The sequence below is a fragment of the Phyllostomus hastatus genome, unplaced genomic scaffold (genome assembly GCF_019186645.2).
Source record: "Phyllostomus hastatus isolate PE091 unplaced genomic scaffold, TTU_PhHast_1.1 phas_scaffold_501, whole genome shotgun sequence".
In the NCBI taxonomy this organism is placed as follows: Eukaryota; Metazoa; Chordata; class Mammalia; order Chiroptera; family Phyllostomidae; genus Phyllostomus; species Phyllostomus hastatus.
In genome coordinates, this window is record NW_025334033.1 from 11,463,731 (window position 1) to 11,491,697 (window position 27,967).

A 27,967-nucleotide genomic window follows, 5' to 3' on the forward strand; every position below is an offset into this window, starting at 1 on the left:
AAACCGGAAATTGCGACCAGAGGATTGTGGGATTGTGGAGGACCTCTGGGCTCCTATCTTAGAACGTCGAGTGTGTTACAGCGCCAGTCCACAGTCTGCCCTATAGTTCTCAGTATTGTAGTATTTGGACGCCACTTCTGGCGGGAAATTACTTCTGTTGGGCTTTTTGCTCTTAAGACCCTTGCAGCGAGGAAGGTCAGAATTAAAGGTTTTGTTTGTTAGCTTCGTTTGAAGCCGAAGAAAATAGGATAGTGAGGAATAAGAAATCCTGGGGATAGCGAAGGGCGATTTGTCCAGACTGTTCAAAGTTCAGAATTAGAGTTTAATTGGGATAGAATTCCTGCCAATAGCACCTGATTAGCCCAGCTGATAAAGCTGAGTGTGTTGTGGTGCTGGATATTTTAGTGACACAATGGCTGGTGGTGGTGATTTACGCCAGTGACACACACACACACACACACACACACACACACCAAAAAGGGGCCAGGGACAATGCCTGAAATCTGAACACTCTCTTTTTAGGGTTTCCAGTTAAAGTTTTCGGAGACTGCCTATTTAAAAAAACCTCAAAACATGTAACTGGCCGGAAAGAGTTTGTAAAGTCCATAGGTATTAAGTACTTGCTGTGTTTACCATGCTTAGCTCTCTGTAAGGAGTATGGAATATTGTTAAATGCCTTATGTTCTCAAGAAGCTTGAATTTTAAAATAAAATATAGTATATAAATGTGAAAAATGAAAAAAGCTTGAATTTTATTCAAAATGTCTTAAAGGGCATAAAGAATCATAACAGAAGCAATTGCAATTCACTAGCTGGGTTGTGTAGAAAACACTGGTTAATTGGAAGTCAGAACACATTTCACCATAGAACGGATTTTATAACTGCTGTGGGGAGAGAGACTGGACGCATGAGCAAAGTCTTGAAGTCCAGAAATAGTATGGTATGATATATTAGGCACTATGAAAAGTTCGATTTTACCAGTGGTTTTTGAGTCAATGAGTGGTAACAGGTACCACTCATTTGGCAGGTACCAAGTCCTCGACGGTCTTGCAAGGTGTTGTTAATAGGATTAGTTCTCAAATTATTTCACCTGTGTTTTTTCACGGGCCCTAGGTTGGGAGGAGAAATAAAATCCGGCAAGTCTCCAGCGACTAACAGTGGAGGACCCAAGTAAATAACCAAGGGAGCAGTTTGGGCTAAAAAGAAAGGACCTTAATTTTATACTATGAATTTGTCAGCTCCAAAACTATATTGTAGAGAGGTAGAGGTAATTATTGGGGGGGGGGGAGGCAATTGTTTTGGCTCACGCAACCCAGAGAACAGAAAAAAACAAAGTTTAATATGGCTGTATCTAGCTTTGCACAGCGGCAGTATTGTAGCCAATGAGGTTTCTCCGAGGCCCGATTATTTCTAACTGGAGAAAAAAATAATATGGCTGCATCTGTAAGAAATACAGTGCACTAAAACCTGACGTTACTTTGTGATACACAAGTTATTTGATTCACAATTTTTTCCCAGCCTTTGGGCTTTGTAAGGTCATCATTAGTATCTTAGTTAACTGGGGGGCAGATGATCAGGTGAAATTTAAACCAGCTAAACGTTATTAGCTTTTGAAAAAAACATCAAAATGCTTCCCTTTCTAGAAGACAATACGATAGCCATAGAGCATAATATTCTGGTGGTGGGGTTATATGAAACCAGGGAGTCCGAGGTAAACTCTGCCAAGTTGATTTTGACTTCCTTTCCTTTCCATTCTTTACCGCAGGGGTCCCGAGCCTCCGAGCCGCAGCCTGTTAGGAATCCCGCTGCAAGCAAAGCTCGCCGGAGCTGCGCCTCCAGTCTCCCACCCCGTGCACCGCGGGTGAGTGAGCGAAGCTCACCTGAGCTCCATATCTCGTCTTCCCCCCGCTCCTTCCCCCGTCGCCCTGTCTTCCGCGAAATCGGTCCCTGGAGCCAAAAAATTTGGGGACCGCCGCTTAGGGCATCTGAGTGAGTCTGAATCTTTTCTGGGCTCACATTACAAAGCAAGGTAGTTTTTCATCAGCAAAAGCGCCCGTGTTTTTCAAAGCGAGATCCTGGCACCGGCAGCATCAAACCATCAGGATCCAAGGTAAAAAAAAAAAAAAAAGTCCATTCCGTCCCATGACACACTTAAGGAATTTGAGTATGGGGTGAGCGCTGTAGTTCTCCCTGCGCCCGGCCCCTCCCATCCCCTCTCCTCCCCACCCCCCTGGGCAGTCAGCTGTGATCAGAGCGCACCGGAGCCGCCCGCCTCCACCTCCCGAGGCCCCGCCTCCTGCTCAATATTGGCGGGAAGGCCCCAGCTGCTAAGCGGCCGAAAGATGTCCGGGTTGTACGCGGCGGCTGAGGAGACTGCTGGCTCCAGACAGGCACTCCAAGAGAAGGTGAGAGACGGCTCGTCGTTTTCGGGTGTGCTCCTACCGCAGTCTTCGTGAGGGGTCTGTCCGGCACCAGGACCTCGCGCCCCGTACTTCCCTATTCCAAAACTGCCGTATTTTTCTCCCCTGGGGCATCTCGCCGTTTAACCGGCTTTTCCGGGAGTGCTTCAAAAGAGAAGTCGCCTCCCTGCTCTGGTTGTCCTCTATGGAATCTAGACGTACAGCGTGGACAAAGGTTCTTTTCAACCCCCGATATAGTGCAGGGTGGGATCAGGACTCTACACTTGCTTTTGCAGCAGTTATTGTCAGCTTTCCACTCTGGGAACAATTACAGTTACGCGGAAGCTGACATGGTAGACTTCTCAGTTACAGATTATAGTCATTATTATTATTGGTTTGGTAGACTCATATGGGCAAGAACTGTGTCCCGTATAATAAATAACTGTATTTGGGTTAATGAATTTGGTATCTAGATTTTGGGTGGAAAAAGTTTCCTTATAGACTGTCAATTTGGATTTATGTTGTCATTATGCTGTAGGAATTAGATTTATTAGCTCTGTAAGAAAAGGTATGGGACCTGGGATTCTAATATTTTCTTTTCTTTCTTTCTTTCTTTCTTTCTTTTTTGGTCTGAATAGGCGAATGAATATAAAGAAAACCAGAAGATCTCTCATGTATCTCTGAGACCGTTACAGGCTACAGTTTTAGAAAAAACACCTAAGGTGTGTCTTATCCCCTTTTCACTCAGTGATTACAAGCCAGGCGAATTTAAGCTCCCCAAATCCCTATTAAATAAGAACTCTAAGGATGAAGTGGCATGTAAGAAATGCAAGAAGATTGAAATACAGAAAACTTTCACAACGATTTTAATTCCAAAGACGAAAGGCACCACGTCTTCTAAGGCAGAATCCACTCTGCAAAAATCACACTTAGATGTTCCTGTGGGAAATAACAAACGACAATGCCTGAGCACTTTGGATACAGCGGTCCTCGGTGTTGATATGGAAGGCAGTCCTGACGGAGACAGTGATGAAGACACTACATTAGGCCTGGTAAGAGTTTAATTACTGCTTATCCAAATTGTTCTTATTTTAAAAAATTGAAGTTCTGATAAGCTAAGTTTATCGAGGGTTTCTCTAGCTCAAACAAATTATTTTACCTAATTTGTGTTTAGTTGAAATTTTCTATTTTAAATGTTTAACAGAGAAGGGGGTTAATTTTGCTCTTGGTTTTGATTTGTCAGGGACAGGATTGACTTAATCTTCACTCTGCTTCCCCTTTTCAGTTTATTGCACTTAGTTTTGAGTTTACTCACAAACTTTATGGCATCTTGTTCACCTTTACATGTTTATGTACAGTGTACCAAAAGAAGTTGACCTGTGGGACATAGGGCATTTGAATGATCCTTGATGTCACAGTATGAAAATCACCATTAATTGGTTGCATTGGTGTACTGAATAATATTTCTATTAAACACAAAAAGGAGACGAATGATGAGGTACTTGAGAAAATCTATTAGCTCTTCTTAAAATAATAGTTCATATCGGTTTAAAAATTAGGCATCTAATTCTTTTGGCTTCTGTTGCCTACCAAGAGTGCTGTACATCATTTAAAGTGACACATTTTATGCAAGATAAAACTGCACCACTGACAAAATGTTGATGGGACCAGAACAGAAAATGATGGTAGAAAAAGGGAGAGAGGATAACTGAGGTGTTGTTATGAAATAGGAATTCAATTTATGCTTTATTGTCCCAAAGGTAAGAATTAGGACCTATGGTGGGACAGTGTGGCATAAATCCTAAGTACATTGGAGTGGGAGGGAGGGGGTTGGAAGCCCAAGTTTTAGGCATGGCCTAAGAAACCTTGTGCTTTTAAGCAAATCACCTCTACATTGAGGAGATTGTATAAAACCCGAGGTTCTCAAATTCTAGCCTGTGTTAGAATTACCTGGAAGGCTTGTTAAAGCTCCTTTGCAGGGTTCCACCCCCCAGTTTCTGATTCAGAAATTTGGGAGTGAGAATAGAATTTGCATGCCTAACAAAGTTTCCTAGAGACACTGATACTGTTGGTCCTGGACTGCACTTTGAGAACCACTGGTTTAGATGATATCTTTGGCCTCTTACACTGTAAGATTCTGGGTATATAAGACTCATATGAAGCAGATTTTAGTTTGATGTAAAGAAATAGGGTCATAAATTAGAACATGAGGTAGTATTAGAGAGAATCAAGCAAGGGTCCTACGTGCTCAGCATACTATTTCTTAGGACAAACTGAAAGATCCAGCATTGTTTACAGAACATTTCGTTCTTTTGTTCTCTCCCCTTTCATCAATTATCTTTTTGGAGTGAGATAACTAAGCCTTTGTGGTACCCTGCATAGGAACAGTGTTTATTTTTTATTTTATTTTTAGGAACAGCATTTAGTGTATTAATTTACCAATCTTCCTGAATGAAGTAAGGCTTTTGCCATATCACAGACAAGTGTTGGCCTTAAAATCTAGAGTCTTATTTTTTATGGGAAATTTGCTAAATTTTCTCTCAGCTCTTCTATTAAAATGTTTTAACTTCACTTAATAGTTATTTTTTTTTAATTTTTGAGCAAATTTTAGACTTACAGAAGATTTGCAGAAATACAGAGAATTTCCAGAAATCTCTCACCCAACTTCTTCTTATGTTAATATTGTACATAGTCATAGAATATTAATCAAACTAAGAAAGTAACCTTGTTATAATACTATTAAATACAGAATTTATAATGACATCACCTATTTTTCCACTAAAGTTCTTTTTCTGTTCCAGTATCCAGTCCAGGATCACACAGTACATTTAGTTGTCATGTCCCTGTAGTCTCTTCAAATCTACGACAGTTCTTTAGTCTCATGACTTTGACACTTTTGAGGATTACTGGACAGTTATTTCATATAATGTCCTTCAATTTGGGTTTGTCTTCTATTGTCTCATGATTTGATTAAGGCTTTGCAGTTTTGGGAAGGGTAATTGGGAAATTAATGTGTCCTTCTTGGTGCATCTATCAGGGTGTATATGATGTTGATATATTTTACTGGCGATGTTGACCTTGATCACTTGGCTAAGGTGGAGTCTGCCAGGATTCTCCGATGTAAGCTTACTATTTTTTTCTTTGTAATTACTAAATATTTTGAGGAAGGTACTTTGAGACTATGCAGATACCTGTTTTCTGTCATTAAGCATATGTTTTTAAATTGAGATATAATTCACATAAGTAAAATTTACTATTTAAAAGTAGTCAATTCAATGGTTTTTAGTGTACATGCAAGATTGTGCAACCATTGCCATTATCCAGTTTCAGAACATTGTCTTTACTTCAAAAAGAAACCCCACACCCATTATTAGTCCTTATCCCACCTCCTCCCTACCCTAGCCCTAGAAACCATTAATCTACTTTCTGTGTCTAGATTTGCCTATTCTGGACATGTCATATAAATGAAATTGCACAATATATAGCTTTTTGTGTCTGGCTTCTTTCATTTAGCATAATCTTTTCACAGTTCATTCATGTGGTAGCATGTATTGGTATTTATTTGAATATTCTAGTGTATGATATATCATATTTCATCAGTTGATGGGCTTTTGGGTTGTTTCCACTTTTACATTATTATGAACAATGCTTCTGTGAGCACTTGCTTATGAGATTTTAGGTGAACATGTGTTTTTCATTCTCTTGTATACATACTTAGGAATGATTATTTTTGGATCATATGGTAACTCTTTAACTTTTGGAGGAACTGTCAAACTGTTTTCCAAACTAGCTGTGTCATTTTTACACACCAACTAGTAATGTATGAGGAGTCCACTTTCTCTGCACTCTTACCCATACTTGTTATTGTTGGTCTTTTTTAAAAATTAAAAAAACCTTTCATTGTAAATAATTTACATCACAAATAAACAGTGTAAAATGTACCATCTTAACCACTATTTTTAATTTATTGATTTTTATTTTATTTTTAATTTTAAAAAGGTTATTTATTTATTTCCAGAGAAAGAGGATTGCCTTCCTCTCTCTAGAGAAAGAAAGAGAGGGAGAGACAGCAATGTGAGGTTGCCTCTCGTGCACTCCCAACCAGGGAGTGCCTGAACCCAGGCATGTGTCTGAATTGGAAATTGAACCAGCAACTCTTTGGTTTGCAGGCCAGCACTCAGTCCACTGAGCCACACCAGCCAGAGCTACTTTTTGATTTTTAGAGAGAGAGGGGAAGGAAGAGAGAGAAAAACACCAATTTGTTCTGCTTATTTATGCATTAATTGGTTGATTCTTTTTTTCTTCTTCTTTATTATGACCTGGCTAGGGGTGTAACCATAACCTTGATGGATGGATGCTCTAACCAACTGACCTACTGGGCCAGGGCCCTTATCTTAACCATTAAAAAAAAAAAATCCTCACCCAAGGATATTTTCACTGATCTTTAAAGAGAGGGGAAAGGAGAGAGAGCGAGAGAGAGAAACATAGATGTGAGATAGAAGCATTGATTGGAAGGCTCTTGTACATGCCCCAACTGGGGATAGAACCCACAACTTAGGTATGCAACCTAGGTATGTACTCTGATTGGGAATTGAACCTGCAACATTTTGGTGTTTGGGAGAAGGCCCCAGTCTACTGAGTTACCTGGCCAGGGCAATCATTTTTAAGTGTGCAGTTCAGTAGTGGTAAGTACATTTACATTGTTGTGAGACCAATCTCCAGGACTCTTTTCATCTTGCAAAACTGAAACTCTATACCCATTAAACAATTCGTCATTCTCTGCCTCCTGCCAGCCCCTGGCAAATACCATTCTACTTTCTGTCTCTGAATTTGATTACTCTAGTTACCTCACTCAGTGGAATCATATGATATTTGTGACTGGCTGATTTCATCTAAGATAATGTCAATTGTTCATCTTTTTGATTATAGTTATCATAGTGAATGTGAAGTATATCATTGTGAGTTTGATTTGTATTTTCCTAATGACTAATGATGTTGAACATCTTTACATGTGCTTATTGGCCATTTGTACTTTGGAGAAATATCTATATGAGTTCTTTGTCCATTTACAAAATTCAGTCAATTCAGTTTTTTAAAATTGTTGAATTGTAAGAGTTCTTTATATATTCTAGATACTTGACCCTTATTAGATACATCATTTGCAAATATTTTTGTCTCATTATGTGGATTATCTTTTCACTTTTTTGATAATGTCCTTTGACATGCAAAATTTTAAATTTTTAATTAAAATTAAATAATTTAAGTACAGCTTATCAATTTTATCTTTTGTTTCTATGCTTTTGTGTCATATCTGAAAAACCTTTGCCTAACCCTGGTCTGGTCAGTTGGTTGAAGCATCATCCATACACTAAAAGGTTGTGGGTTCCATCTCTGGTCAGGGCACATACCTAGGTTGCGGGTTTGATCCCCTGGTCTAGGAGCATACGGGAGGGAACTGATCAATGTTCCTCTTTCACATCGATGTTTCTCTCTCTTTCCACACCCCTCCAAAATTAATACACATATGCTCGGGTGAGGATTAAAATACATAAATAAATACCATTGCTTAATCCAGGGTTATGAAAATTCACAGCTATATTTCCTTCTAAAAATTTAATAGTTTTAGCTATTACATTTAGGTCTTTGATATATTTTGATTTAATTTTTGAAATATGTTTACTGATTTTTAGGGGGAGGGCAGAGAGAGAGAAAGAGAAAGAAATATTGATGTGAGTGAGAAGCATCAACTGGTAACCTCCCATATGTGCCCCTACTGGGGATTTAACCTGCAACCTAGGTCCATGCTCTGGCAGGGAGTTGAACTCCCAGGCTTTTGGTGTATGTGAACAACGCTCCAACCAACTCAGCCACTCCAGCCAGGACTTGAGTTGATTTTTATATATGATATGAAATAGGGCTCCAAATTCATACTTTTACATGTGGTGTTTGTTCCAAAACCATCTGTTGGTAAGACTGTTAGAGAGGTGGGAGGGAGGAGGAAAGAGGGAGAGTAATATCGGTGTGAGATATATCACTGATCCATTGCCTTTTGCACACGCCCCACAGGAATCCAACCTGCAACCTTTTGCTTTGCAGGAGGATGCCAAAGCAATTGAGCCACACCAGTCTATAGGTTTATTTCCAGATTCTCAGTTTTATTCCATTGATCTTTTGGGTTGACCAAAAAGTTTGTTTCTTTCCATAAGATGGCTTTAGTAGCACTTTGTTGTCTTTAATTTCATTCAAAACAATTTTGTTAGATCGTATTATGTGACAGCTGTCATATCAGCATCCATTGGGAAAAAAATTGGTGAATTTTTGTGTAGCCATTTTAATATTGAAAATGTAAGAAAATACACAGCATTTTCAGCATAGTATGCTTCATTATTTCAAGAAAGGTAAAAATGCAACTGAAATGCAAAAAGAAAAAAGACTTGTGCACTGTATGGAGGAGGTGCTGTGACTGATCAAATGTGTCAAAAGTGGTTTGTGAAGTTTGATGCTGGAGATTTCCTGCTGGTTGATGCTCCACAGTTAGGTAGAAAAGTTGGGAGCGATCAAATCAAGACATTAATTGAAAACAATCAACATTATACCACATAGGAGATAGCCGACATACTCAAAATATCCAAATTGATGAAGTTATTGGTGAAAATGAAAAAATGTGCCTTTTGTTTTATGGAAAAATCCATATGTATTTTTGGGCCAACCAAATATATGCCTATCTTTATGCCATTCCTGGCATAATTACTGTGGCTTTGTAGTAAGTTTTGAAATCAGGAATTGTTGAGTCCTACAACTCAACAGTTTTCTTTTTCAGTATTGTTTTGGCTATTTTGGGGCCTTTTATTTCCATGTGAATTTTAGGGTCAGCTTGTTCATTTCTGCAAAAATGACATTTAGAATTTTGTTAGAGATTGCATTGAATTTGTAGATTAATTTGGTGAGTATTGCCATATTAACAATATTAAGACTTCCAATCTGTGAGCATGGATGTCTTTCCATTTACTTACATTGTCTTTAATTTTTCAATATTTTGTAGTTTTTAGTGTATGAGCCTTGCATTTCTTTGATTAACTTTTTTCCAAAGTATATTATTCTTTTTGGTGCTATTCTGAATGGTATTGTTCTCTTAATTTTATTTTCTGATGGTTCATTTCTAGTGTGTAGAAATACAACTGATTTTTTGTTGAGCTTGTACCTTGCAACTTTGCTGAGGTTGTTTATTCTAATATTTTTTGGTGTGGATTCTTTAGGATTTTTAATATGTAAGATCATGCTTAGTATATAAGATCATGCTATCTGCTGTAAAGATAATTTAATTTCTTCCTTTCCAGTCTGGTTGTTATTTATTCATTCATTCATTTTGCCTAATTGTCCTGACCAGAAAATCTAGTACAGTGTTGAATGCAAGTGGCACGAGCAGACATAAATTTGTTTTGTTCCAGAGCTGAGGGAAAAAGCTTTCAGTCTTTCACCATTAAGTATGATGTTAGCTATCGTGAAATGTGTATTTTATTTTATTTTTTAAAACATATTTTATTGATTATGCTATTACAGTTGTCCAATTTTTTTTCTCCCCTTTATTCTCCTCTGCCCTGCTGCCTGCCCCCACAAGCATTCCCCCCACCCCTTAGTTCATGTCCAAGGGTCATATGTATTAGTTCTTTGGCTTCTCCATTTCCTATACTATTCTTAAACTCCCCGTCTATTTTATACCTACTATTTATGTTTCTTATTCCCTGTACCTTTTCCCCCATTCTCTCTCTTCCTCCTCCCTGCTGATTAACCCCATGTGATCTTCATTTCTGTGATTCTGTTCTTGTTCTAGTTGTTTGCTCAGTTTGTTTTTATTTTTGTTTCCTTAGGTTTAGTTGTTGATAGTTGTGAGTTTGTTGTCATTTTACTGTTCATGGTTTTGATCTTCTTTTTCTTAGATAAGGTCCTTTAACACTTCAAATAAGAAGGGCTTGGTGAAAATGAATTCCTTTAACTTGACCCTATCTGGGAAGCACTTCATCTGCCCTTCCATTCTAAATGATAGTTTTGCTGGATAGAGCAATCTTGGATGTAAGTCCTTGCCTTTCATGACTTGGAATACTTCTTTCCAGCCCCTCCTTGCCTGTAAGGTTGCTTTTGAGAAATCAGCTGACAGTCTGATGGGAACTCCTTTGTAGGTAACTGTCTCCTTTTCTCTTGCTGCTTTCAGATTCCCTCCTTATCTTTAATCTTGAGTAATGTAATTATGATGTGTCTTGGTGTGTGCTTCCTTGAGTCCAACTTCTTTGGGACCCTCTGAGCTTCCTGGACTTCCTGGAAGTCTATTTCCTTTGCCAGATTAGGGAAGTTTTCCTTCATTATGTTTTCAAATAAGCTTTCAATTTTTTGCTCTTGTTCTTGTCCTTCTGGTACCCCTATGAATCAGATGTTGGAACATTTAAAGTTGTCCCAGAGGTTCCTAAGCTTCTCCTCATTTTTTTGAATTCTTGTTTCTTCATCCTGTTCTGGTTGAATGTTTCTTTCTTCCTTCTTCTGCAAACCATTGATTTGAGTCCCGGTTTCCTTCCTGTCACGGTTGGTTTCCTGTACATTTTTCTTTATTTCACTTTTCATAGTCTTCACTTTTTCCTCTATTTTGAGAACATACTCAACCATTTCTGTGAGCATCCTGATTACCAGTATTTTGAACTATACATCTGATAGGTTGGCTATCTCTCCATCACTTAATTGTATTTTTTTCTGGAGTTTTGATCTGTTCTTTCATTTAGGCTATATTTCTTTGTCTTAGGTGCACCTGCTAGGGTAGTAAGGGGTGGGACCTTAGGTATTCACCAAGGCAGGGCAACCCACATGGCTCTGTGTGTTGCTGTTTGTGGGGGAGTGGTCCAAGGCAGAACAATAGCACCTGTTCTGTTTTCAGCCTACTTTCAGTCACTTCCCCCGCTACCCACAAGCAAATTGGGCCCGTCTGATGCTGATTCCCAGGTGGGTGGGTTTGTGTACTTTATAGGACCTTGTGGGTCTCTCCAATGAACTCTCCAGTGAGGTTGGGAGTTTCTCCTGCTGCCTCAACCCCCACAAGTTTTTTGAGTCTGAGATTTTGAGGCTTTATTTCCCAGTGCTGGAACTCTGGGTTGCATGGTCTGTCTGATTCCCCAGTTGTTTCTCCTGGTTTATTTGCATGCAAATGTGGGACCATCTACTCTGACGGCCAGCTGCCTCACTTGCCCTGTCTGCCAACTGCTGCCTTGCTGAGATTCCTCTCCACCTCTCCTACCGGATGAATGTTTCTTCTTTAACTCCTGTGTCACAGGTGGGCACAGGTAACCAGGTTCTTAGTGATCGGGACAAAGAATTGAACCGAACACCCTAGTACCAGGGAAGAGGGTCCCACAATGCTACCAAATTGACCCCCGTTTCTCCTGGGGTCCCTCTGTACTAGGTTTACCTTTCCCTAAGCCAGAGAATTATAGCTCTCCATGCTAGAGATTGGTGAAAAAGAAGAGTTATTTATTCAAGTTATACAAACTAAAAGTAATGACTTAATGTCTTTGTTAAAATCCCAAAGTCCCTTGAAACACCCACAAACACACACAGTCCTTCCTCCCTCCGTTTGCCCAGTCTGGGGTACCATATCTCAGGAAAAGAAACAGAAGTCCGTGGTTTAGGCAGCTCTCAGTTTTTCCTAGTAATTTGTGCTCAACTGGCAGGCCTTCCTTAGTTCCCAGCACCATTGGTTGTGTTGCTAGGATCTCCAGCTAAAGCCGCGTGGTGATTCTTCTCATGGCTGCGGTGTGTGTGTGTGTGGGGTGATCCCCCTTTCTGGGAGAGCGGCAGCAGCAACAGCAGCACTGAGGGGGCTAGTGTGGAGTTCATTGTGTCCCAGCCAGAGCAGGTGGCTGCAATGTTAGCTGAGCCCTGGAGCGGAGAGTGGTGAGAGCGCGGGCGCAGCTTGCGGAGGCCTGGCGGTGGCTGCGGCGGCTGGGCAGTGACCCGGTGCTCCCGAGTCACTTACTGGTGGCCCCTTCTCGCGGCCGCGGCTGCAGAGCCGGCTGGGGAGTCGCAGGCGGCTGCATCGAGGACGGTGTCTGCACGGCTGTGGGAGTCCCCACTCTGCTAAAGCCACATGGTTCTTTCTCCTCAGTGGCTGCTGTCCTCCCTGCACTGCCACAGCTGCATGGTTCTCCTCTCAATGGCCGCCAAGTCTGGGTTTTAAATCCCCGCGGCCAATCTTCCTCTGCAGCCCCATTTCCGACTCCTCCCACACTCGGCTTCACATGCCAGAACTCGTATCCTTCCAGCTTCACTGGGCTGCCATCATGAGTCTGGGCAGGCGTGGCCCCATGTCCTGGAGCCAGTCTTCTCTGAGCTCCCACGCAGGTGCTGTAACTCAGGGGACCTGCCCCCCAGTTACATCTGGGTGGGGAAGTTACTTCCATTCCCCTGGCTCAGAGATGGTCACAGCTATTTAACATATCCATGCAACCAGTTAAAGGTTATAGATATGCTAAATGACCACATCAGAGGGTAGTTGCAAGGCTGTTGCTATGCGAAACAGCTCTCAATGGCCCTGCTCCCTTTGTCCCTTCCCCTGGGGTGGAGGGTGAGGACATCCTATATATTTTTCTAATATTTCCTGGACACCTTGAGTTCTGAACCCCATTCCAAATCTCTATTTGGGGACCCTTTGGCTGCACCCTCCTACACTTGGTTGTCAGACTTCCATGCAGTTCTGGTTATTTTTTTTTTTTTTTTAATTATTCCATTTATGTGACATTCTTTTTTTTTTTTTAAATATTTTATTTATTTATTTTTTAGAGAGGGAAGGGAGGGAGAGAGAGAGGGAGAGAGAGAGGGAGAGAGAGAGGAAGAGAGAGAGGGAGAGAAACATCAATGTGCGGTTGCTGGGGGTTATGGCCTGCAACCCAGGAATGTACCCTGGCTGGGAATCGAACCTGGGACACTTTGGTTCCCAGCCCGCGCTCAATCCACTGAGCTACGCCAGCCAGGGCTTCAGTTCTGGTTATTTTTTGTTTTTAAATTTGTTATCCTTCTTTTGGTTGTGCAAGGAAACAAAGCGTACCAACCTATGCCTCCATCTTGGCTAGAAGTCCTCTTTTCTTTTTTTTAAACGTAGCATCTCTTTCTTGTTTTATGGATGTAGTAACTTCTCATGTGTCTCTGAAGATAGTGGAGTTTTTATGTTAAATTTCTGTTTCCTATATTGTGTTTTTTTGAGAGCCCATTTTTTCTGATGTTGTTTGCTTGGTCTTTTTCATGTTGCAAGTTTTTGGGTGGGTAATGAGTGAGAATAGTTTGAATTACACATACTCTTAAAAAACTGATATTTCTTTTTTATTTTTCTTTTTTAAAATTTTATTTATTTTCAGACAGATGGGGAGGGAGAAAGAGAGGGAGAGAAACATCCATTGGTTGTCTCTTGCACACCCCCGCACTGGGGACCTGGCCCACAACCCAGGCTTGTGCCCTGATCAGGAATCTAACTGGCAACCTTTCAGTTTGTGGTATGATACACAACCCACTGAGCCCCACCAGTCAGGGCAAAAAACTGATTTTTCTAATAAATTTTCTTAATTTTTTTCTGTGTTAAGTAGAATCATTTAAATTTGTTTTTTGATCTTAGTATTTAGCATTTTGAAATACATTCTTAGGAAGGCCTTGATCATAAGTGGTGATGTTTTTCTCTGAGAAGCAGTTTTAAAGGCAATGACAAAAACCTTTCACCTTTGCTGCCACTATTATTTTGTATATGTGAGAAAAATTCCTATTTCGGTCAAAGTAACATGCATATATGTGTTTAAGTAATATAATTCCACATGTGTATGTATACATACACATAGCGATGATTTCATATGCACACACACACACACAGAAACAAATCAAAACAGCCAGTGTTTTCTGCCACATTGCTATTTGTTGTTTAGCAATAGACCTGTTACACTTTCAGACTTTTTAATTTTTCCCCTCACATTGTCTGTTGACTTACTGTGAAAAATGATGATTTGTTTCACTTACACCACAATTTTTACACACGTGTCCCACATCCCACACTTTCCCTTCCCACATTCTTAATTAGGTACAGCCCAAGCTTTACCAGAATTGTAAAATTTCTTGCAATATAAAGATTTCTAATGGCTTCACATATATGTTTTTTCTTCATGAAATATTTCCTGGGGCCCTTCATCTTCTTACTTCTTTGTGGACCGCTTTATTCTTTCTTAGCCTGCCTTTTGCCATTTTCCTTTGAATTTCTTTTATCTTTTGTCCCTACTGTGCTGCATCCTGTCTTTCTCTTTCTCTGTTTATCCTTTCATTTGGGTGAAGTGCAGCTTATATTGGGTTGGCCAAAAACTCTGCATGGTTTTTTCCATAAAACAAAAAACACATTTTTTCATTTTTATCAATAACTTCATCGATTTGGATATTTTGAGTATGTCGGCTATCTCCTGTGTGGTATAATGTTGATTGTTCTCAGTTAATGTCTCGATTTGATTGCTGCCAACTTTTCTACCTAACTGTGGAGCATCAACCAGCAGGAAATCTCCAGCACCAAACTTCACAAACCACTTTTGACATATTTGATCAGTCACAGCACCTCCTCCATACAGTGCACAAATCTTTTTGTGTGTGTGTGTGTTTCAGTTGCACTTTTACCTTTCTTGAAATAATGAAGCATACTATGCTGAAAATGCTGTGTATTTTCTTCCATCTTCAGTATTAAAATGGCTACACAAAAATTCACCAATTTTTTTCCAATGGATGCTGATATGACAGCTGTCACATAATACGATCTAACAAAATTGTTTTGAATGAAATTAAAGACAACAAAGTGCTACTAGAGCCATCTTACAGAAAGAAACAAACAAACTTTTTGGCCAGCCCAATAATAACTTCCTGAGAAAAGGTATATTAGAGGTAGTTTTTGAGTCTGAAAAGTCGATTTTTTATGTTTGATTGATGGCTTAATTGGATTTAGAATTGTTACTTGAAAGTAATTTAATTTTCCTTAGAACTTTTAACATATTGCTCCACTGTCTTCTAGCTTCCTTCAATATTGAGAAGTTAGAGCCGTTCTGATTCATGGTTCTTTGTGATTTGTTTCACTCTGCAAGCTTTTAGGATCTTATTTCACTAATCTTAGGTGTTAAGAAATTTTGTGATGATACACCTAGCTGTGGTCTTTTTTTTTATTCCTTGTGCCGCATACTCATTGGGCTCTTTTAATCTGGAAACTCCTATCTTCAGTTTTGAGAAACTTTCTTGTATTGTTTCTCTAATTATTTCCTCTCCACTTTATCTGCCACTGTCCTCCCTCCAACTACTGGATATTGGACCTTTAAGATAGCCTCTGTAGTCATATTGTCTTTTCTGCTCAAGTGTTTATTTTATTTTTTTTTTGTTCTTTCTAAATTTCCTTAACACTTTCAATGAACTGAAAGTTTTCTCACTGAGTTCTTTCTTGTTTAATAAAGGGATAACTTTGAGTCATAATGTAATTAATGGCCAGTAGGAAATAATTTGCTGTTAGGTTGCACTACTTGACTTTTGATGTCAGACCGCTTGTTATTTAATTGGGGAGCCATATAGATATCTTGTGATGATCCCACATTCAAACTCTTTCTCTCAATATCTAATAAAGCAAAGATTATGCGCTCTTTGGTAAAATATCATGAAATGAATAGAGTAGGTGCAATTTGAAGGAAATTATATATGCAGAGAATTCAACACCTAGTTTTGTGAGGTGCTTTTGCTATGGATTGTGTAAAGTAATGGAATGTTTTTGTTGTAATTTCATAGGATGATTTTTCAGGATTGTCACCATATGAGAGGAAGAGACTGAAGAACATATCAGAAAATGCGAACTTTTTTGCTTCGCTTCAGTTGTCTGAGGTTTGTGTGGGGTTTCTAATTAAAACAAAGATGCCATTCCTCTTGCCAGTAGATCAGTAAAATACTCATAGTATCAGGTTTCATAGTGTCAGATGAGGGAGGGTGAAATTAGGAGCAAGTTTTACAGTTAATAGAGATTACTATATTTTATTGATTCCAAGCCTTTTTTCATTTTAACATTTTTGAAATCATCTTAAAACTATAGCTGGCAACTACCCCACCCCCCACCCTTTGTGGTACATAAAATAAAGATGTCTTTAGAAAGGTTGTCTGAGATTCAAAGAAACAGGGTATAGACTAAGTGGTTTCTTTAACTAAAGGATAAAGAAGTAGGAGGGATGGGTTGAAGGATGCATGGTAGATGAAGCAGAAGACAAGCTTTAAAAATGTTTTTTATTAAATCTTAAACTCTAAGAATAGTGGGAATATATCTTGTATAGGGAATGTTAAGGATAAATGGCCAATTGTAAGCTAATGTTTTATGATTATTGTATTAAATGTGTACTTTACATAGGTGTGTTTACACTGGGGGAAAACTTCTGTATGTGAGAGAATGGCTATTTAGGAGGTGTATCATATTTCCCCCCAAAAGATATCAAACCCTTGGCTTTGTTAAATAATTAATTGAATTCTCCAAATACCAGATTTCCAAATATTCAATGTGTGTTTGCATCTTGAGGGGAGGGAGGGTGAGTTAATATAACTTTATATAACTAAATTATATACATGTCATTAATGAAAATTCATCAGAAATTTAGATAAACTATTTCTAATTTTGATTTTAATTAACAGAAATTATGATTTGATTTATTATACAAGTATAACCTAAACTTTTCTAGAAAATATCAAACTTTATTGTCTTAGTAGAAGTTAAATCTTTTAATTTGTAACGGTATATTTGATTAAATGTTTAATGTTTAATCATGTAAACTCACTAGCAACCTGGTTTAAGGCATCAGACATCAGGGCTTTAGATAGTACTATATACTTGCTTTTATTTATTTTGATTTTATTTTATTCTTTTAAAAATTTTATTTATTTATTTTTAGACAGAGGGGAGGGAGAGAGAAAGAGGAGAGAAACATCACTGTCTGGTTGCCTCTCGCATGCCCCCTACTGGGGGCCCAGCTGCAACCCAGGCTTATGCCCTGACTAGGAATCGAACCAGCAATCCTTTGGTTCATAGGCCAGACACTCAATCCACTGAGCCATACCAGCCAGGGCTATATACTTGCTTTTATTACTGAGAGTATATTTGTCTCCTGTCTATTGTCAAGAACGGGTATCATATTTTAAGGATCTTCATTTCCTATATAGATCTTAGTTTATGTGGATGTAGTAGCAGATACTTAATATTTTAAAAGGTAAGCTATGTAGTTGTAAGATAGTATTTTTATGTGTATATGTTTTGTATTTTGCAGTCAGCTGCAAGACTCCGTGAAATGATAACGAAGAGACAGCCTCCTGAATCCAAAAGGTAAAAGATATAATTTACATTGTCATCTCTATGATATATTGCTGAGTTGTTTTATAATTTGAAAAAATGGTTCAGCATAGTACAATAAGTAACAGATCAGAAGCTCTGTAATTTAATTTTAATACATATAGTATTTCTGTGGAAATGCTACTTTTTAATAAAGTTCTCATCTTCATCAAAGAAATATAGAGGAAATAGCCCTGGCTGGTGTAGCTCAGTGGTTGAATGCCGGCCTGCGAAACAGGAGGTCGCTGGTTCAATTCCTGGTCAGAGCACATGCCTGGGTTGCAGGCCAGTCCCCACCTGGGGCAGTGTGATCAATGTTTCTCTCACACACTGATGTTTCTCTCCTTCTCCTTCCCTTTCCTTCCTCTCCCTAATAATACATAAATAAAACTGGAAAAAAATATAGAGGAAATAGAATCTTATGAGCTGAATTTTATTTTTATTTAATACTATTGCTGCTAATGGAATCTTTATTTAATACTATTGCTGCTAATGGAATCTTTATTTTCTCTAAATTACACTTATTTTTGCCTAGAAAACTATTATTCTTAAAGATTCTACTACTTTCTTTTAATATTTCTGGTTATCTTTTTGCTTTTCCATATTTTTCTTTTCCATTCCTAGAATAAAGGAAGGAAACTTATATTTATTGAACATCTATAAAATACAATACAATGACCTAAAATTTTTGTCCTGTCTAATCTTATTTAATTCTGATAATGACCAAATGTGGGAGGTAATATATCCGTTTTGTAGGCTCAAAGAAGCAATTTGCTAAAGGTCAAAAAAGCTCAAAAGTGGAAGCTTCAAGATTTGAACTTCAGGATTTGTTAGCTTAAGTTCTATTACTGCATTTTAGCAATACTTATGTATAAATAAAGAAACTAAAAATCTTGGCATCATTAGATCGTTTGTTTAGTGTTAATGCTAATGAAATATAGCATCACTTTAATTGGTTTGATTTTTAATACAGGTCATTTAGCTTCAGAAAAGCTAAACTTAATCATGGCCATATATTTGTGAGTGTGAAATGTTGTAAGAGGAACATCATTAACCCTGCAAAACAATAGTACTGGTTATGTTGCCAGCTGATTCATAATTTTACATTTGCATATTTTTATTAGTAAAGATTGGTGATATGTTCCCAGATTTATCTTTAGGCAATTTTGTCATTGTTGTTTGAACATCATTGAGTACACTTTCACAAACCACCAATCTTATACCACCTAGGTGGTATAGCCTACTATTAGAATTGTATGTGCTACACTTTTATACCTCTGGCAGCATAGCAGGTTTGTTTACAAGCTCCATCACAAACCTGTAATTTGTAGCGTAAACCCTGACTCTAGGCTTTTCTTTTTTTAATGCAAATGCCTGCCCTACACTTTGATTGCCTTGGCATCCACTCCAAATAGGCATTCATTTCAAAGAGGCTTCTGGCTTCAAGGAAGGCTATCTGGAATAGATATATCATTGTCCATTAGATAAAGAGCCAGGCCACCTCTCCACACTGAAGTGGTTTCAGAGATCTTGGTTGACTGAGATAACTAACCATTTGGGATACTTGTTTTTTTTCTTTTTCCCCTCTTCTGGTGCTTTAAATTCCCACTCTTTTGTTTTAAATTCACCAATAAAGAGTAAGCTCATAAAACCCTTAGCTGAAACAGCAGAGCCCTAGGCTTTTGTTCTCTCTACCCTTGACCTGGCTATGTGCCCTGGGCAGGCCTTGAAGGCTCCAGGGCCTATAAGTAATAAACTCCTTTTTTCTCCAGGGTTTCCTAATGGTTATTGCTGAAGAGCATTTTGCAATCATAGTGTTGACGGGAGAGACCTGGTTCTTCTTGCTGACGCATGTAAAGAATTACATATCAGCAAATCTAGTAGTATGTAATCAGTTTATTAGTGGTCCATTCCCATGAAAGAGGACAGGACTGGGTAGAGTAGGGGGTGAAAGGCAGAGTTTCAGGGCAAAGCAGGGTGAGGAAAGCGAGAGTGGCTGAAGACCGGGGTGGCAAGCCCCTGGGCAGCCTGAGGCCAGGTGGCCAGAGGCCCCTGTGGCGGGAGAGCCAAGAGCACCCTGAGCCCCTGAGAGAGAGAGAGCGAGTCCTTTGTTCTCAGGGCTTATATAGTTGGTAGGATAGGTAGGAAAAAAGTCATATATTGATTAACAGGTAAATGTGGTGCCAGCTTTCCTGGGGAAATGTGATTACCCAAATTTAGGGATGAATGGGGGGTCTGTCAGCCCCAAATCCTTATCTTGCTCCAGACTCTCCTTAGTCATCCTGTTGTAAAACAAATATGTGACAGGAGGAAGTTAACTACAATTGGGGCACTTTTCTTCTTTCTTGCTAACGTAGTGTTTCTTGTGATGTTGGAACACTTGTCAATATTATCAGATCAGGCTTAGGACTGCCGAGTTAACATATGAGACTTGTCTCCTTCCTTCTTTCTGCCTCTGTTTACTATTTGTTCTACTTAATTGGTAAAAGGTGTTTCCTGGCAACCAGGGTGCTAAATGCTGGCCAGTGACAGTATTGCAATCTCAGAGTTTTTTCTATGCTGTCTTCTGCTTCAATAGCATGAGTAGGCCCAGTTATAAGTTGGTTTAGAAAGGGGAGATGTCTGGGAAGCTCACTGGGGTCCATATGAGTGCCCCAGGCATTTCTAGTTGATAGCAATCAATGGACTGGGACAGGCACAAAGCAGTAATGCCTGGTGCTTTAATTTTATGACTGCTATGATGTCACTATGCTAGGTGATAGGAGTTTTTCAGCTCCATGAAAATCTTATGGGACCACCAGGTAAGTATTAGTATCAGGTTGGCAGAATGGAAGTTGTATAACGTAAAGGAAAGAGCATCACTTTTGAAATTTGGCAAACTTGATTTCAAGTTTTTTTTTTAATATAAAAAATTTTTTTATTTGTTGATTTTAGAGAGGAAGAGAGAGTGAGAGAAAGAGAGAGAAATATCCATTTGTTGTTCCACCCTTTAATGCATTCTTTGGTTGATTTTATGTATGCCTTACAGGGCATAGAATCTGAAACCTTGGTTTATCAGAGACAATTTTAAGTTTTGATTTATCAGCTTATAGCTATGATACACATATTTATATCTTTGTTTTAAAATTCACTTATGTAGTGCTGGCCGGTGTGGCTTAGTTGGTTGGAACATTGTCCTGTAAACTGAAAGTTTGCAGGTTTGATTCTCAAGAGCCTAGGTTGCCAGGTTGGTGCCCAATTATTTACTGATCAATGTTTCTCTCTCACATCAATGTTTCTCTCCCTCTTTCCCTCCCTTGTCCCCTGTCTAAAATCAATGAATATGGCCTTGGGTGAGGATAAAAAAAAATTCACTCATGTTGATGTGTACAGCTTTATTTCATTAATTTCTGTTACTGTATGAGTGTACTATGGTTTATTCCACTGTTGATGGACAGTTGAGTTGTTTCCAGATTTTCATTATTATGAAGAATGCTGCTCTGAACATTCTTAAGTACTTGGGCATGCTTATGTATGAGAGTTTCTCTAGAAATGGAATTTTCTTGGAAGAATATCATATATTAACCACGGTTCTTTATTTATTTTTTAAAACAATTTTATTTATTTTTAGAGAGAGGGAAGGAAGGGAGAAAGAGAGGGAGAGAAACATCATTGTGTGGTTTGCTTGTGAGTGCCTCCTACTGGGGACCTGTCCCACACCCCAGACATGTACCCCGACTGGGAAGCAAACCAGCGACTCTTTGGTTTGCAGGCCAGTACTCAATCCACTGAGCACACCAGCCAAGGCTTAACCATAGTTTTTAAAACAATTTGAGAACCCAAATTATTCCATATGCTAAGGCTTTTCCTTTTTAAAGTGAGGTATTGATTTAGTGAGGTATTGAATGCTTAGGACAGTTTCTAGCACATAGTATACTTATAATAAGTACTAGTTATTACTAATTATTCTTTTTTAAAAAATTATTGACACTATTACAGATGTCTCCATTTGTCCCCTCTTTGCTCACCTCCACCCACCCTCCATCCCACCCCCCCCCCCCGTCCTTCTAGTGGTCACCACTGTTTTCTTTGTTTATGACTTACTCATGTGTATTCTTTGGCTAATTCTTCACCTTCTTTCATCCAGTCCCTTCTCCCTATTACTAATTATTCTGAACTGATATGGACTGAAGTTGAGGGGTTTTTTTTTTCACCATTTCAGTGTTTATTTTTTAAACATTTTTTATTGTTCAAGTACAGTTTTCTGCCTTTTCCCCCACCCCATCCCTCCCCACCTCCTTTTCCTGTTTCCACCCCACCCTTGTTATTATCCATGTGTCCTTTATAATTGTTCCTGCAAACCCTTCAGATATATATTTTTAAGATTTTATTTATTTACTTTTAGAGGGAGGGGAAGGGACAGAGAAAGAGAGGGAGAGAAACATCACTGTGTGGTTGCCCCTTGCACACTCCCTACTGGGGACCTGGCCTACAACCCAGGCATGTACCCTGACTGGGAGTCAATCCAGGGACCCTTTGCTTCACAGTCCGGTGCTCAATACACTGAGCCACACTAGCCAGGGTATGAAGTTGAGATTTTTGTATGAGAATTTTGGAAGTAATTTCAGAGGCCTTTCTTTTCCCAAAATTTTTTAATGAACTGCTTTCTTTTTAAAGACTTAATAGTTTACAGTAGTTCTGGCCAAGATGGAGGCATAGGTGGAAATGCTTCACTTCCTCGCACAACCAAAAGAAGGATAATAACCAATTTAAAAACAAAAAATAACCAGAACTGCCAGAAAATCGAACTTCAACAATCAAGGAGATAAGCAAACATTCATCCAGACTGGTAGGAGGGGCAGGATGGGCAGCTGGGCGGGGAGGAAGAGCAGCAAGGCAGAGGATTGTGTGGGTGAGGTGGTGGCTCCTGACCAGGCAGTCCCACGTTTGTGTGCAGATAAGCTGGGAGGAACAACAGGGGAGTGAGACAGACCGTGAAATGCAGGGTTTCAGTGTGAGAAACTAAAGACTCAAAACCTCTGGCTGTAAAATCTTGGTTGCGAAGGCAGGAGAAACCCCCAGTCTCAAAGGAGAGTCCATTGGAGAGGCCCATGGGATCCAAGAATGTACACAAACCCACCCACCTGGGAAACAGCACCTGAAAGGGCCCAGTGCAATTGTGGGAAGTGAAGGAAGTGATGGAAAGTGGGGCAAGAGCTGAGCAAGTGACATTGTTCCTTCTCTCGCCCCTCCCCTACCGACAGTGCCACAACACAGCAAAGTGGGTTGCGCCCTGACCCACGAATACCTAAGATTCCGCCCCTTATAATGTAACAGGCGTGCTGAGACAAAGAAATATAGCCTAAATGAAAGAACAGATCAAAACTCCAGAAAAAAATACAACTAAGTGATGAAGACATAGCCAACCTATCAGATGTATAGTTCAAAATACTGGTAATCAGGATGCTCACAGAAATGGTTGAGTATATTCTCAAAATAGAGGAAAAAGTGAAGACTATGAAAAGTGAAATAAAGAAAAATGTACAGGAAACCAACCGTGACAGGAAGGAAACCGGGACTCAAATCAATGGTTTGCAGAAGAAGGAAGAAAGAAACATTCAACCAGAACAGGATGAAGAAACAAGAATTCAAAAAAATGAGGAGAAGCTTAGGAACCTCTGGGACAACTTTAAATGTTCCAACATCTGATTCATAGGGGTACCAGAAGGACAAGAACAAGAGCAAAAAATTGAAAGCTTATTTGAAAACATAATGAAGGAAAACTTCCCTAATCTGGCAAAGGAAATAGACTTCCAGGAAGTCCAGGAAGCTCAGAGAGTCCCAAAGAAGTTGGACTCAAGGAAGCACACACCAAGACACATCATAATTACATTACTCAAGATTAAAGATAAGGAGGGAATCTGAAAGCAGCAAGAGAAAAGGAGACAGTTACCTACAAAGGAGTTCCCATCAGACTGTCAGCTGATTTCTCAAAAGCAACCTTACAGGCAAGGAGGGGCTGGAAAGAAGTATTCCAAGTCATGAAAGGCAAGGACTTACATCCAAGATTGCTCTATCCAGCAAAACTATCATTTGGAATGGAAGGGCAGATGAAGTGCTTCCCAGATAGGGTCAAGTTAAAGGAATTCATTTTCACCAAGCCCTTCTTATTTGAAGTGTTAAAGGGACTTATCTAAGAAATAGAAGATCAAAAACTATGAACAGTACCATGAGAACAAACTCACAGCTATCAACAGCTGAACCTAAAAAACAAAAATAAAAATTGAGCAAACAACTCGAGCAGGAACAGAATCACAGAAATAGAGATCACATGGACAGTTACCAGTGGGGAGAGGGAGGGGAGGGGGACAATGGGGAGAAAAGGTACAGGGAATAAGAAGCATAATTGGTAGGCATAAAATAGATGGGGGGGGGGTTAAGAATAATAGAGGAGATGGAGAAGCCAAAGAACTTATTTGTACAACCCATGGACATGAACTAAGGTTGAGGGGGATATTGGAAGGTGGGGTACAGGTCAGAGGGGGATAAAGGGAGAAAAAATTGGTAAAAAATTTATTGATTGGCTCTACAACTGTAGAGCCTAATCAATAAAATATACTTTAAAAAAGGAAAATAAAGACTTAATAGTTTAGGTTCACAGGACAAAGAATTTTAGGTTGGTGAGTTGGTTTTTCTTTTTGTTTCTCAACACTAAATATTTCAGTCTGCTCTTCTTGCTTGCATGGTTTCTGAGAAGATGGGTATAATTCTTATCTTTGTTCCTCAATAGGTAGGTCCTTTTTTCTTCTGGCTTCTGTCAGGATTTTTTCTTTATCTTTTATTTTCTGTAGTTTGGAAATAAATTGCCTAGGTTTAGTTTTATTTGACATTTATCATGCTTGATGTTCTCTGTGCTTCCTGGATTTGTGTTTTTATGTCTGACTTTAATTTGGTAAACTTCTTAGTTATTATTGCTTCACCTTTTCCTTCTGTTCCTTTCTCCTCTTCTTCTGATATTCCCATTGTGCATGTGTTACATCATTTGTAGTTACCCACAGTCCTTGGATATTTTGTTCTGTTCTTTTTCAGTCTTTTTTTTGTCCTTGCTTTTCAGTTTTGGAGGTTCCTATTAAGATATCTTCAAGGTCAGAGATTCTTTCCTCAACCATGTCCAGTGCATTCTTCATTTCTATTACAGTGTTTTTTTATCTCTAGCATTTCTTTTTTGGTTCATTCTTAGGATTTACATCTCTCTGCTTACACTGCTAATCTTTTTTTTTTACATTTATTTTTTTAAATATATTTTATTGGTTATGCTATTACAGTTGTCCCATTTCCCCCCTTCACTCCCCTCCACCCTGCACACCCTCTCCCACCCACTCTCCCCCCTTTAGTTCATGTCCATGTGTCATACTTATAAGTTCTTTAGCTTCTACATTCCCATACTATTCTTGTCTTCCCCCTATTTTCTACCTACCGTCTATACTACTTATTCTCTGTACCTCCCCCCCCAACTCCCTTGTTGTTAATATTCCATGTGATCTCCATTTCTGTGGTTCTGTTCCTGTTCTAGTTGATTGCTTAGTTTGTTTTTGTTTTTGTTTTAGGTGTGTTTGTTAATAATTATAAGTTTGCTGTCATTTTACTATACATGTTTTTTTATCTTCTTTTTCTTAGATAAGTCCCTTTAACATTTCATAAAATAAGGGTTTGGTGATGATGAACTCCTTTAACTTCACCTTATCTGGGAAACACTATCTGCCCTTCCATTCTAAATGAAAGCTTTGCTGGATAGAGCAATCTAGGATGTAGGTCCTTGCCTTCCGTGACTTGGGATACTTCTTTCCAGCCCCTTCTTGCCTGCAAGGTCTCTTTTGAGAAATCAGCTGATAGTTTGATGGGAAATCCTTTGTAGGTTACTGTCTTCTTTTCTCTTGCTGCTTCTAGGATTCTCTCCTTCATTTTTTTCTTGGTTAATGTAATTATGATGTGCCTTGGCGTGTTCCTCCTTGGGTCCAACTTTTTTGGGACTCTCTGAGCTTCCTGGACTTCCTGGAAGTCTATTTCCTTTACCAGATTGGGGAAGTTCTCCTTTATTATTTGGTCAAATAACTTTTCCACTTGCTCTTCCTCTTCCCCTTCTCCGACCCCTATAATTCGGATGTTGGAATGTTGAAAGATGTCCTGGAGGTTCCTAAGTTTCTCCTCATTTTTTGAATTTTTATTTCTTCATTCTTTTGTGTTTGGTTGTTTCTTTTTTCCTTCTGGTCCACTCCATTGATTTGAGTCCCAGTTTCCTTCCCATTACTATTGGTTCCCTGTGCATTTTTCTTCATTTCACTTAGTGTAGCCTTCCTTTGTTCATCTAATTTGCGACCAACATCAACCAATTCTGTGAGCATCCTGACCACCAGCGCTTTGAACTGTGCATCTGATAGGTTGGCTATGTCTTGGTCGCTTAATTGTATTTGCTGTGGAGCTTTGAGCTGATCTTCTGTTTGGGCAAATTTTTTTTTTGGTCTGGTCGCTCCTGTTATGTATGAGGGGCAGAGCCTTAGGTGTTACCAGGGAAGGGCAGCCCAGTCGCTGGGTTGTGACACTGTATGTGGGGGCAGGGTCCTAGAGGGAACAATGGCGCTTGCTCTTCTCTTGGTCAGATTTCAGTCTGCTGCCACTTCCCCCAAGCAAACAACCCTTCTGATGCTGATTCCCATGTGGGTGGTCCTGTGCACATTCTAGGACCCTGTGAGTCTCTCCAGCGAACTCTCCTGTGAGGCTGGGAGTCTCTCCCTGCGCCTCAAACCTCACAGGTGTTTTCAATCAGTGTCCTGAGGCTCTATTTCCTGGCTCTTGGACCCCAGGTTTTGTGGTCTGTCTCACTGCCCAGTTTATTTGCATGTGAATGTGGGACCACCCAGACAGCCAGGCACCTTGCACACAGTGCCTTGCTTCACAGTCGCTGCCTTGCTGGGACTGTCAGCTACCTGCCTGCCCAGGATGTGCCTGTTGCCATCTTGCGCCTGGGATGCCTTACACGCCTGGTGCCACTACTCTTTGTGTCGTGACCCCTCTCTGCCCCGCTGCCCGACTCCGCTTTTCCTACCTATCTGGATGAATGTGTATATTTTAATCCTTGGTCGTCCAACTTCCATACAGTTCAATTTTCTGTCAGATCTGGTTGTTATCTTGTTTCTAAATTGTTGCTGATCTTATTTTGGTTGTGTGAGGAGGAGGCACAGTGTGTCTACCTATGCCTCCATCTTGGCCAGAAGTCCAACCTTCTTCTTTTTTTTTTTTTTTTAAAGATTTTATTTATTTATTTTTAGAGAGGAAAGGGAGGGGGAGAGAGAGAGAGAGAGAGAAACATCAATGTGTGGCTGCTGGGGGCCGTGGCCTGCAACCCAGGCATGTGTCCTGACTGGGAATCGAACCTGCGACACTTTGGTTCACAGCCCGCGCTCAATCCACTGAGCTATGCCAGCCAGGGCCCGATCTTTTTAAATTTATTTTTTAAAACAGTTTTTAAAAATGTTTTATTTATTTATTTTTAGAGAGAGGGGAAGGGAGGGAGAGGAACAGAGATGTGCAAAGTATACATCAATCGGTTGCCTCTCGAATGCCCCCAACTTGGGACCTGACCCACACTTCAGGCGTGTGCCCTGACTGGGAATCAAACTGGCGACCTTTAGGTTCTCAGGTCAGCACTAAATCCACTGAGCCACACCTGCCAGGGCCCCATCTCCTCTTATATGGTGTTTATTCTGTTCATTAGAGCCTTTAGCATATTAATCATAGTTGTTTTAAATTCATGCTGTTAATTCCATCATTCCTGCCATATCTGGTTTTGAAACTTGTTCTCTTTCTTCAAATTGTTTTACCTTCGAGTGTGCCTTGGAATTTTTTTCTCTATAGTTGGATATGAGATACTGGGAAAAAGGAACTCTTGTAAATAGGCCTTTACTAACTTGGTGGTAATGTGTGGGGGAGGGGAAGCATTCTGTGGTCCTTGATTAGGTCTCAGTCTTTTAGTGAGCCTGTGTCTCTGGACTGTGAACTTCAGTGTTTTAGTATTCCCCTCTTCTCTTAGGTGGGAGAAGATGTGCTGGAGTTGAGTATTTCCTTTCCTCAAGGTTGGTTAGGCTCTGATAGTACCCTACAGGTTAGGCTCTGGTTAACTACTTGCTCCTCATGTCAGT

At 39.6% G+C, this 27,967-nt stretch overlaps 1 protein-coding gene across 1 annotated transcript in view; it reads left to right on the forward strand.

Moving 5' to 3' along the window:
- The first annotated feature begins 2,315 nt into the window (after window positions 1-2,315).
- Window positions 2,316-27,967, forward strand: part of WDR76 (WD repeat domain 76) — a 53,144-nt gene continuing 27,492 nt past the window's right edge. Inside the window, exons 1-4 of the mRNA XM_045822959.1 lie at window positions 2,316-2,404; window positions 3,037-3,450; window positions 16,217-16,309; window positions 17,731-17,786. Of these exons, the coding sequence (XP_045678915.1) occupies window positions 2,342-2,404; window positions 3,037-3,450; window positions 16,217-16,309; window positions 17,731-17,786 (626 nt within the window). The 5' untranslated portion in view covers window positions 2,316-2,341. The remainder of the gene's footprint in view (window positions 2,405-3,036; window positions 3,451-16,216; window positions 16,310-17,730; window positions 17,787-27,967) is intronic.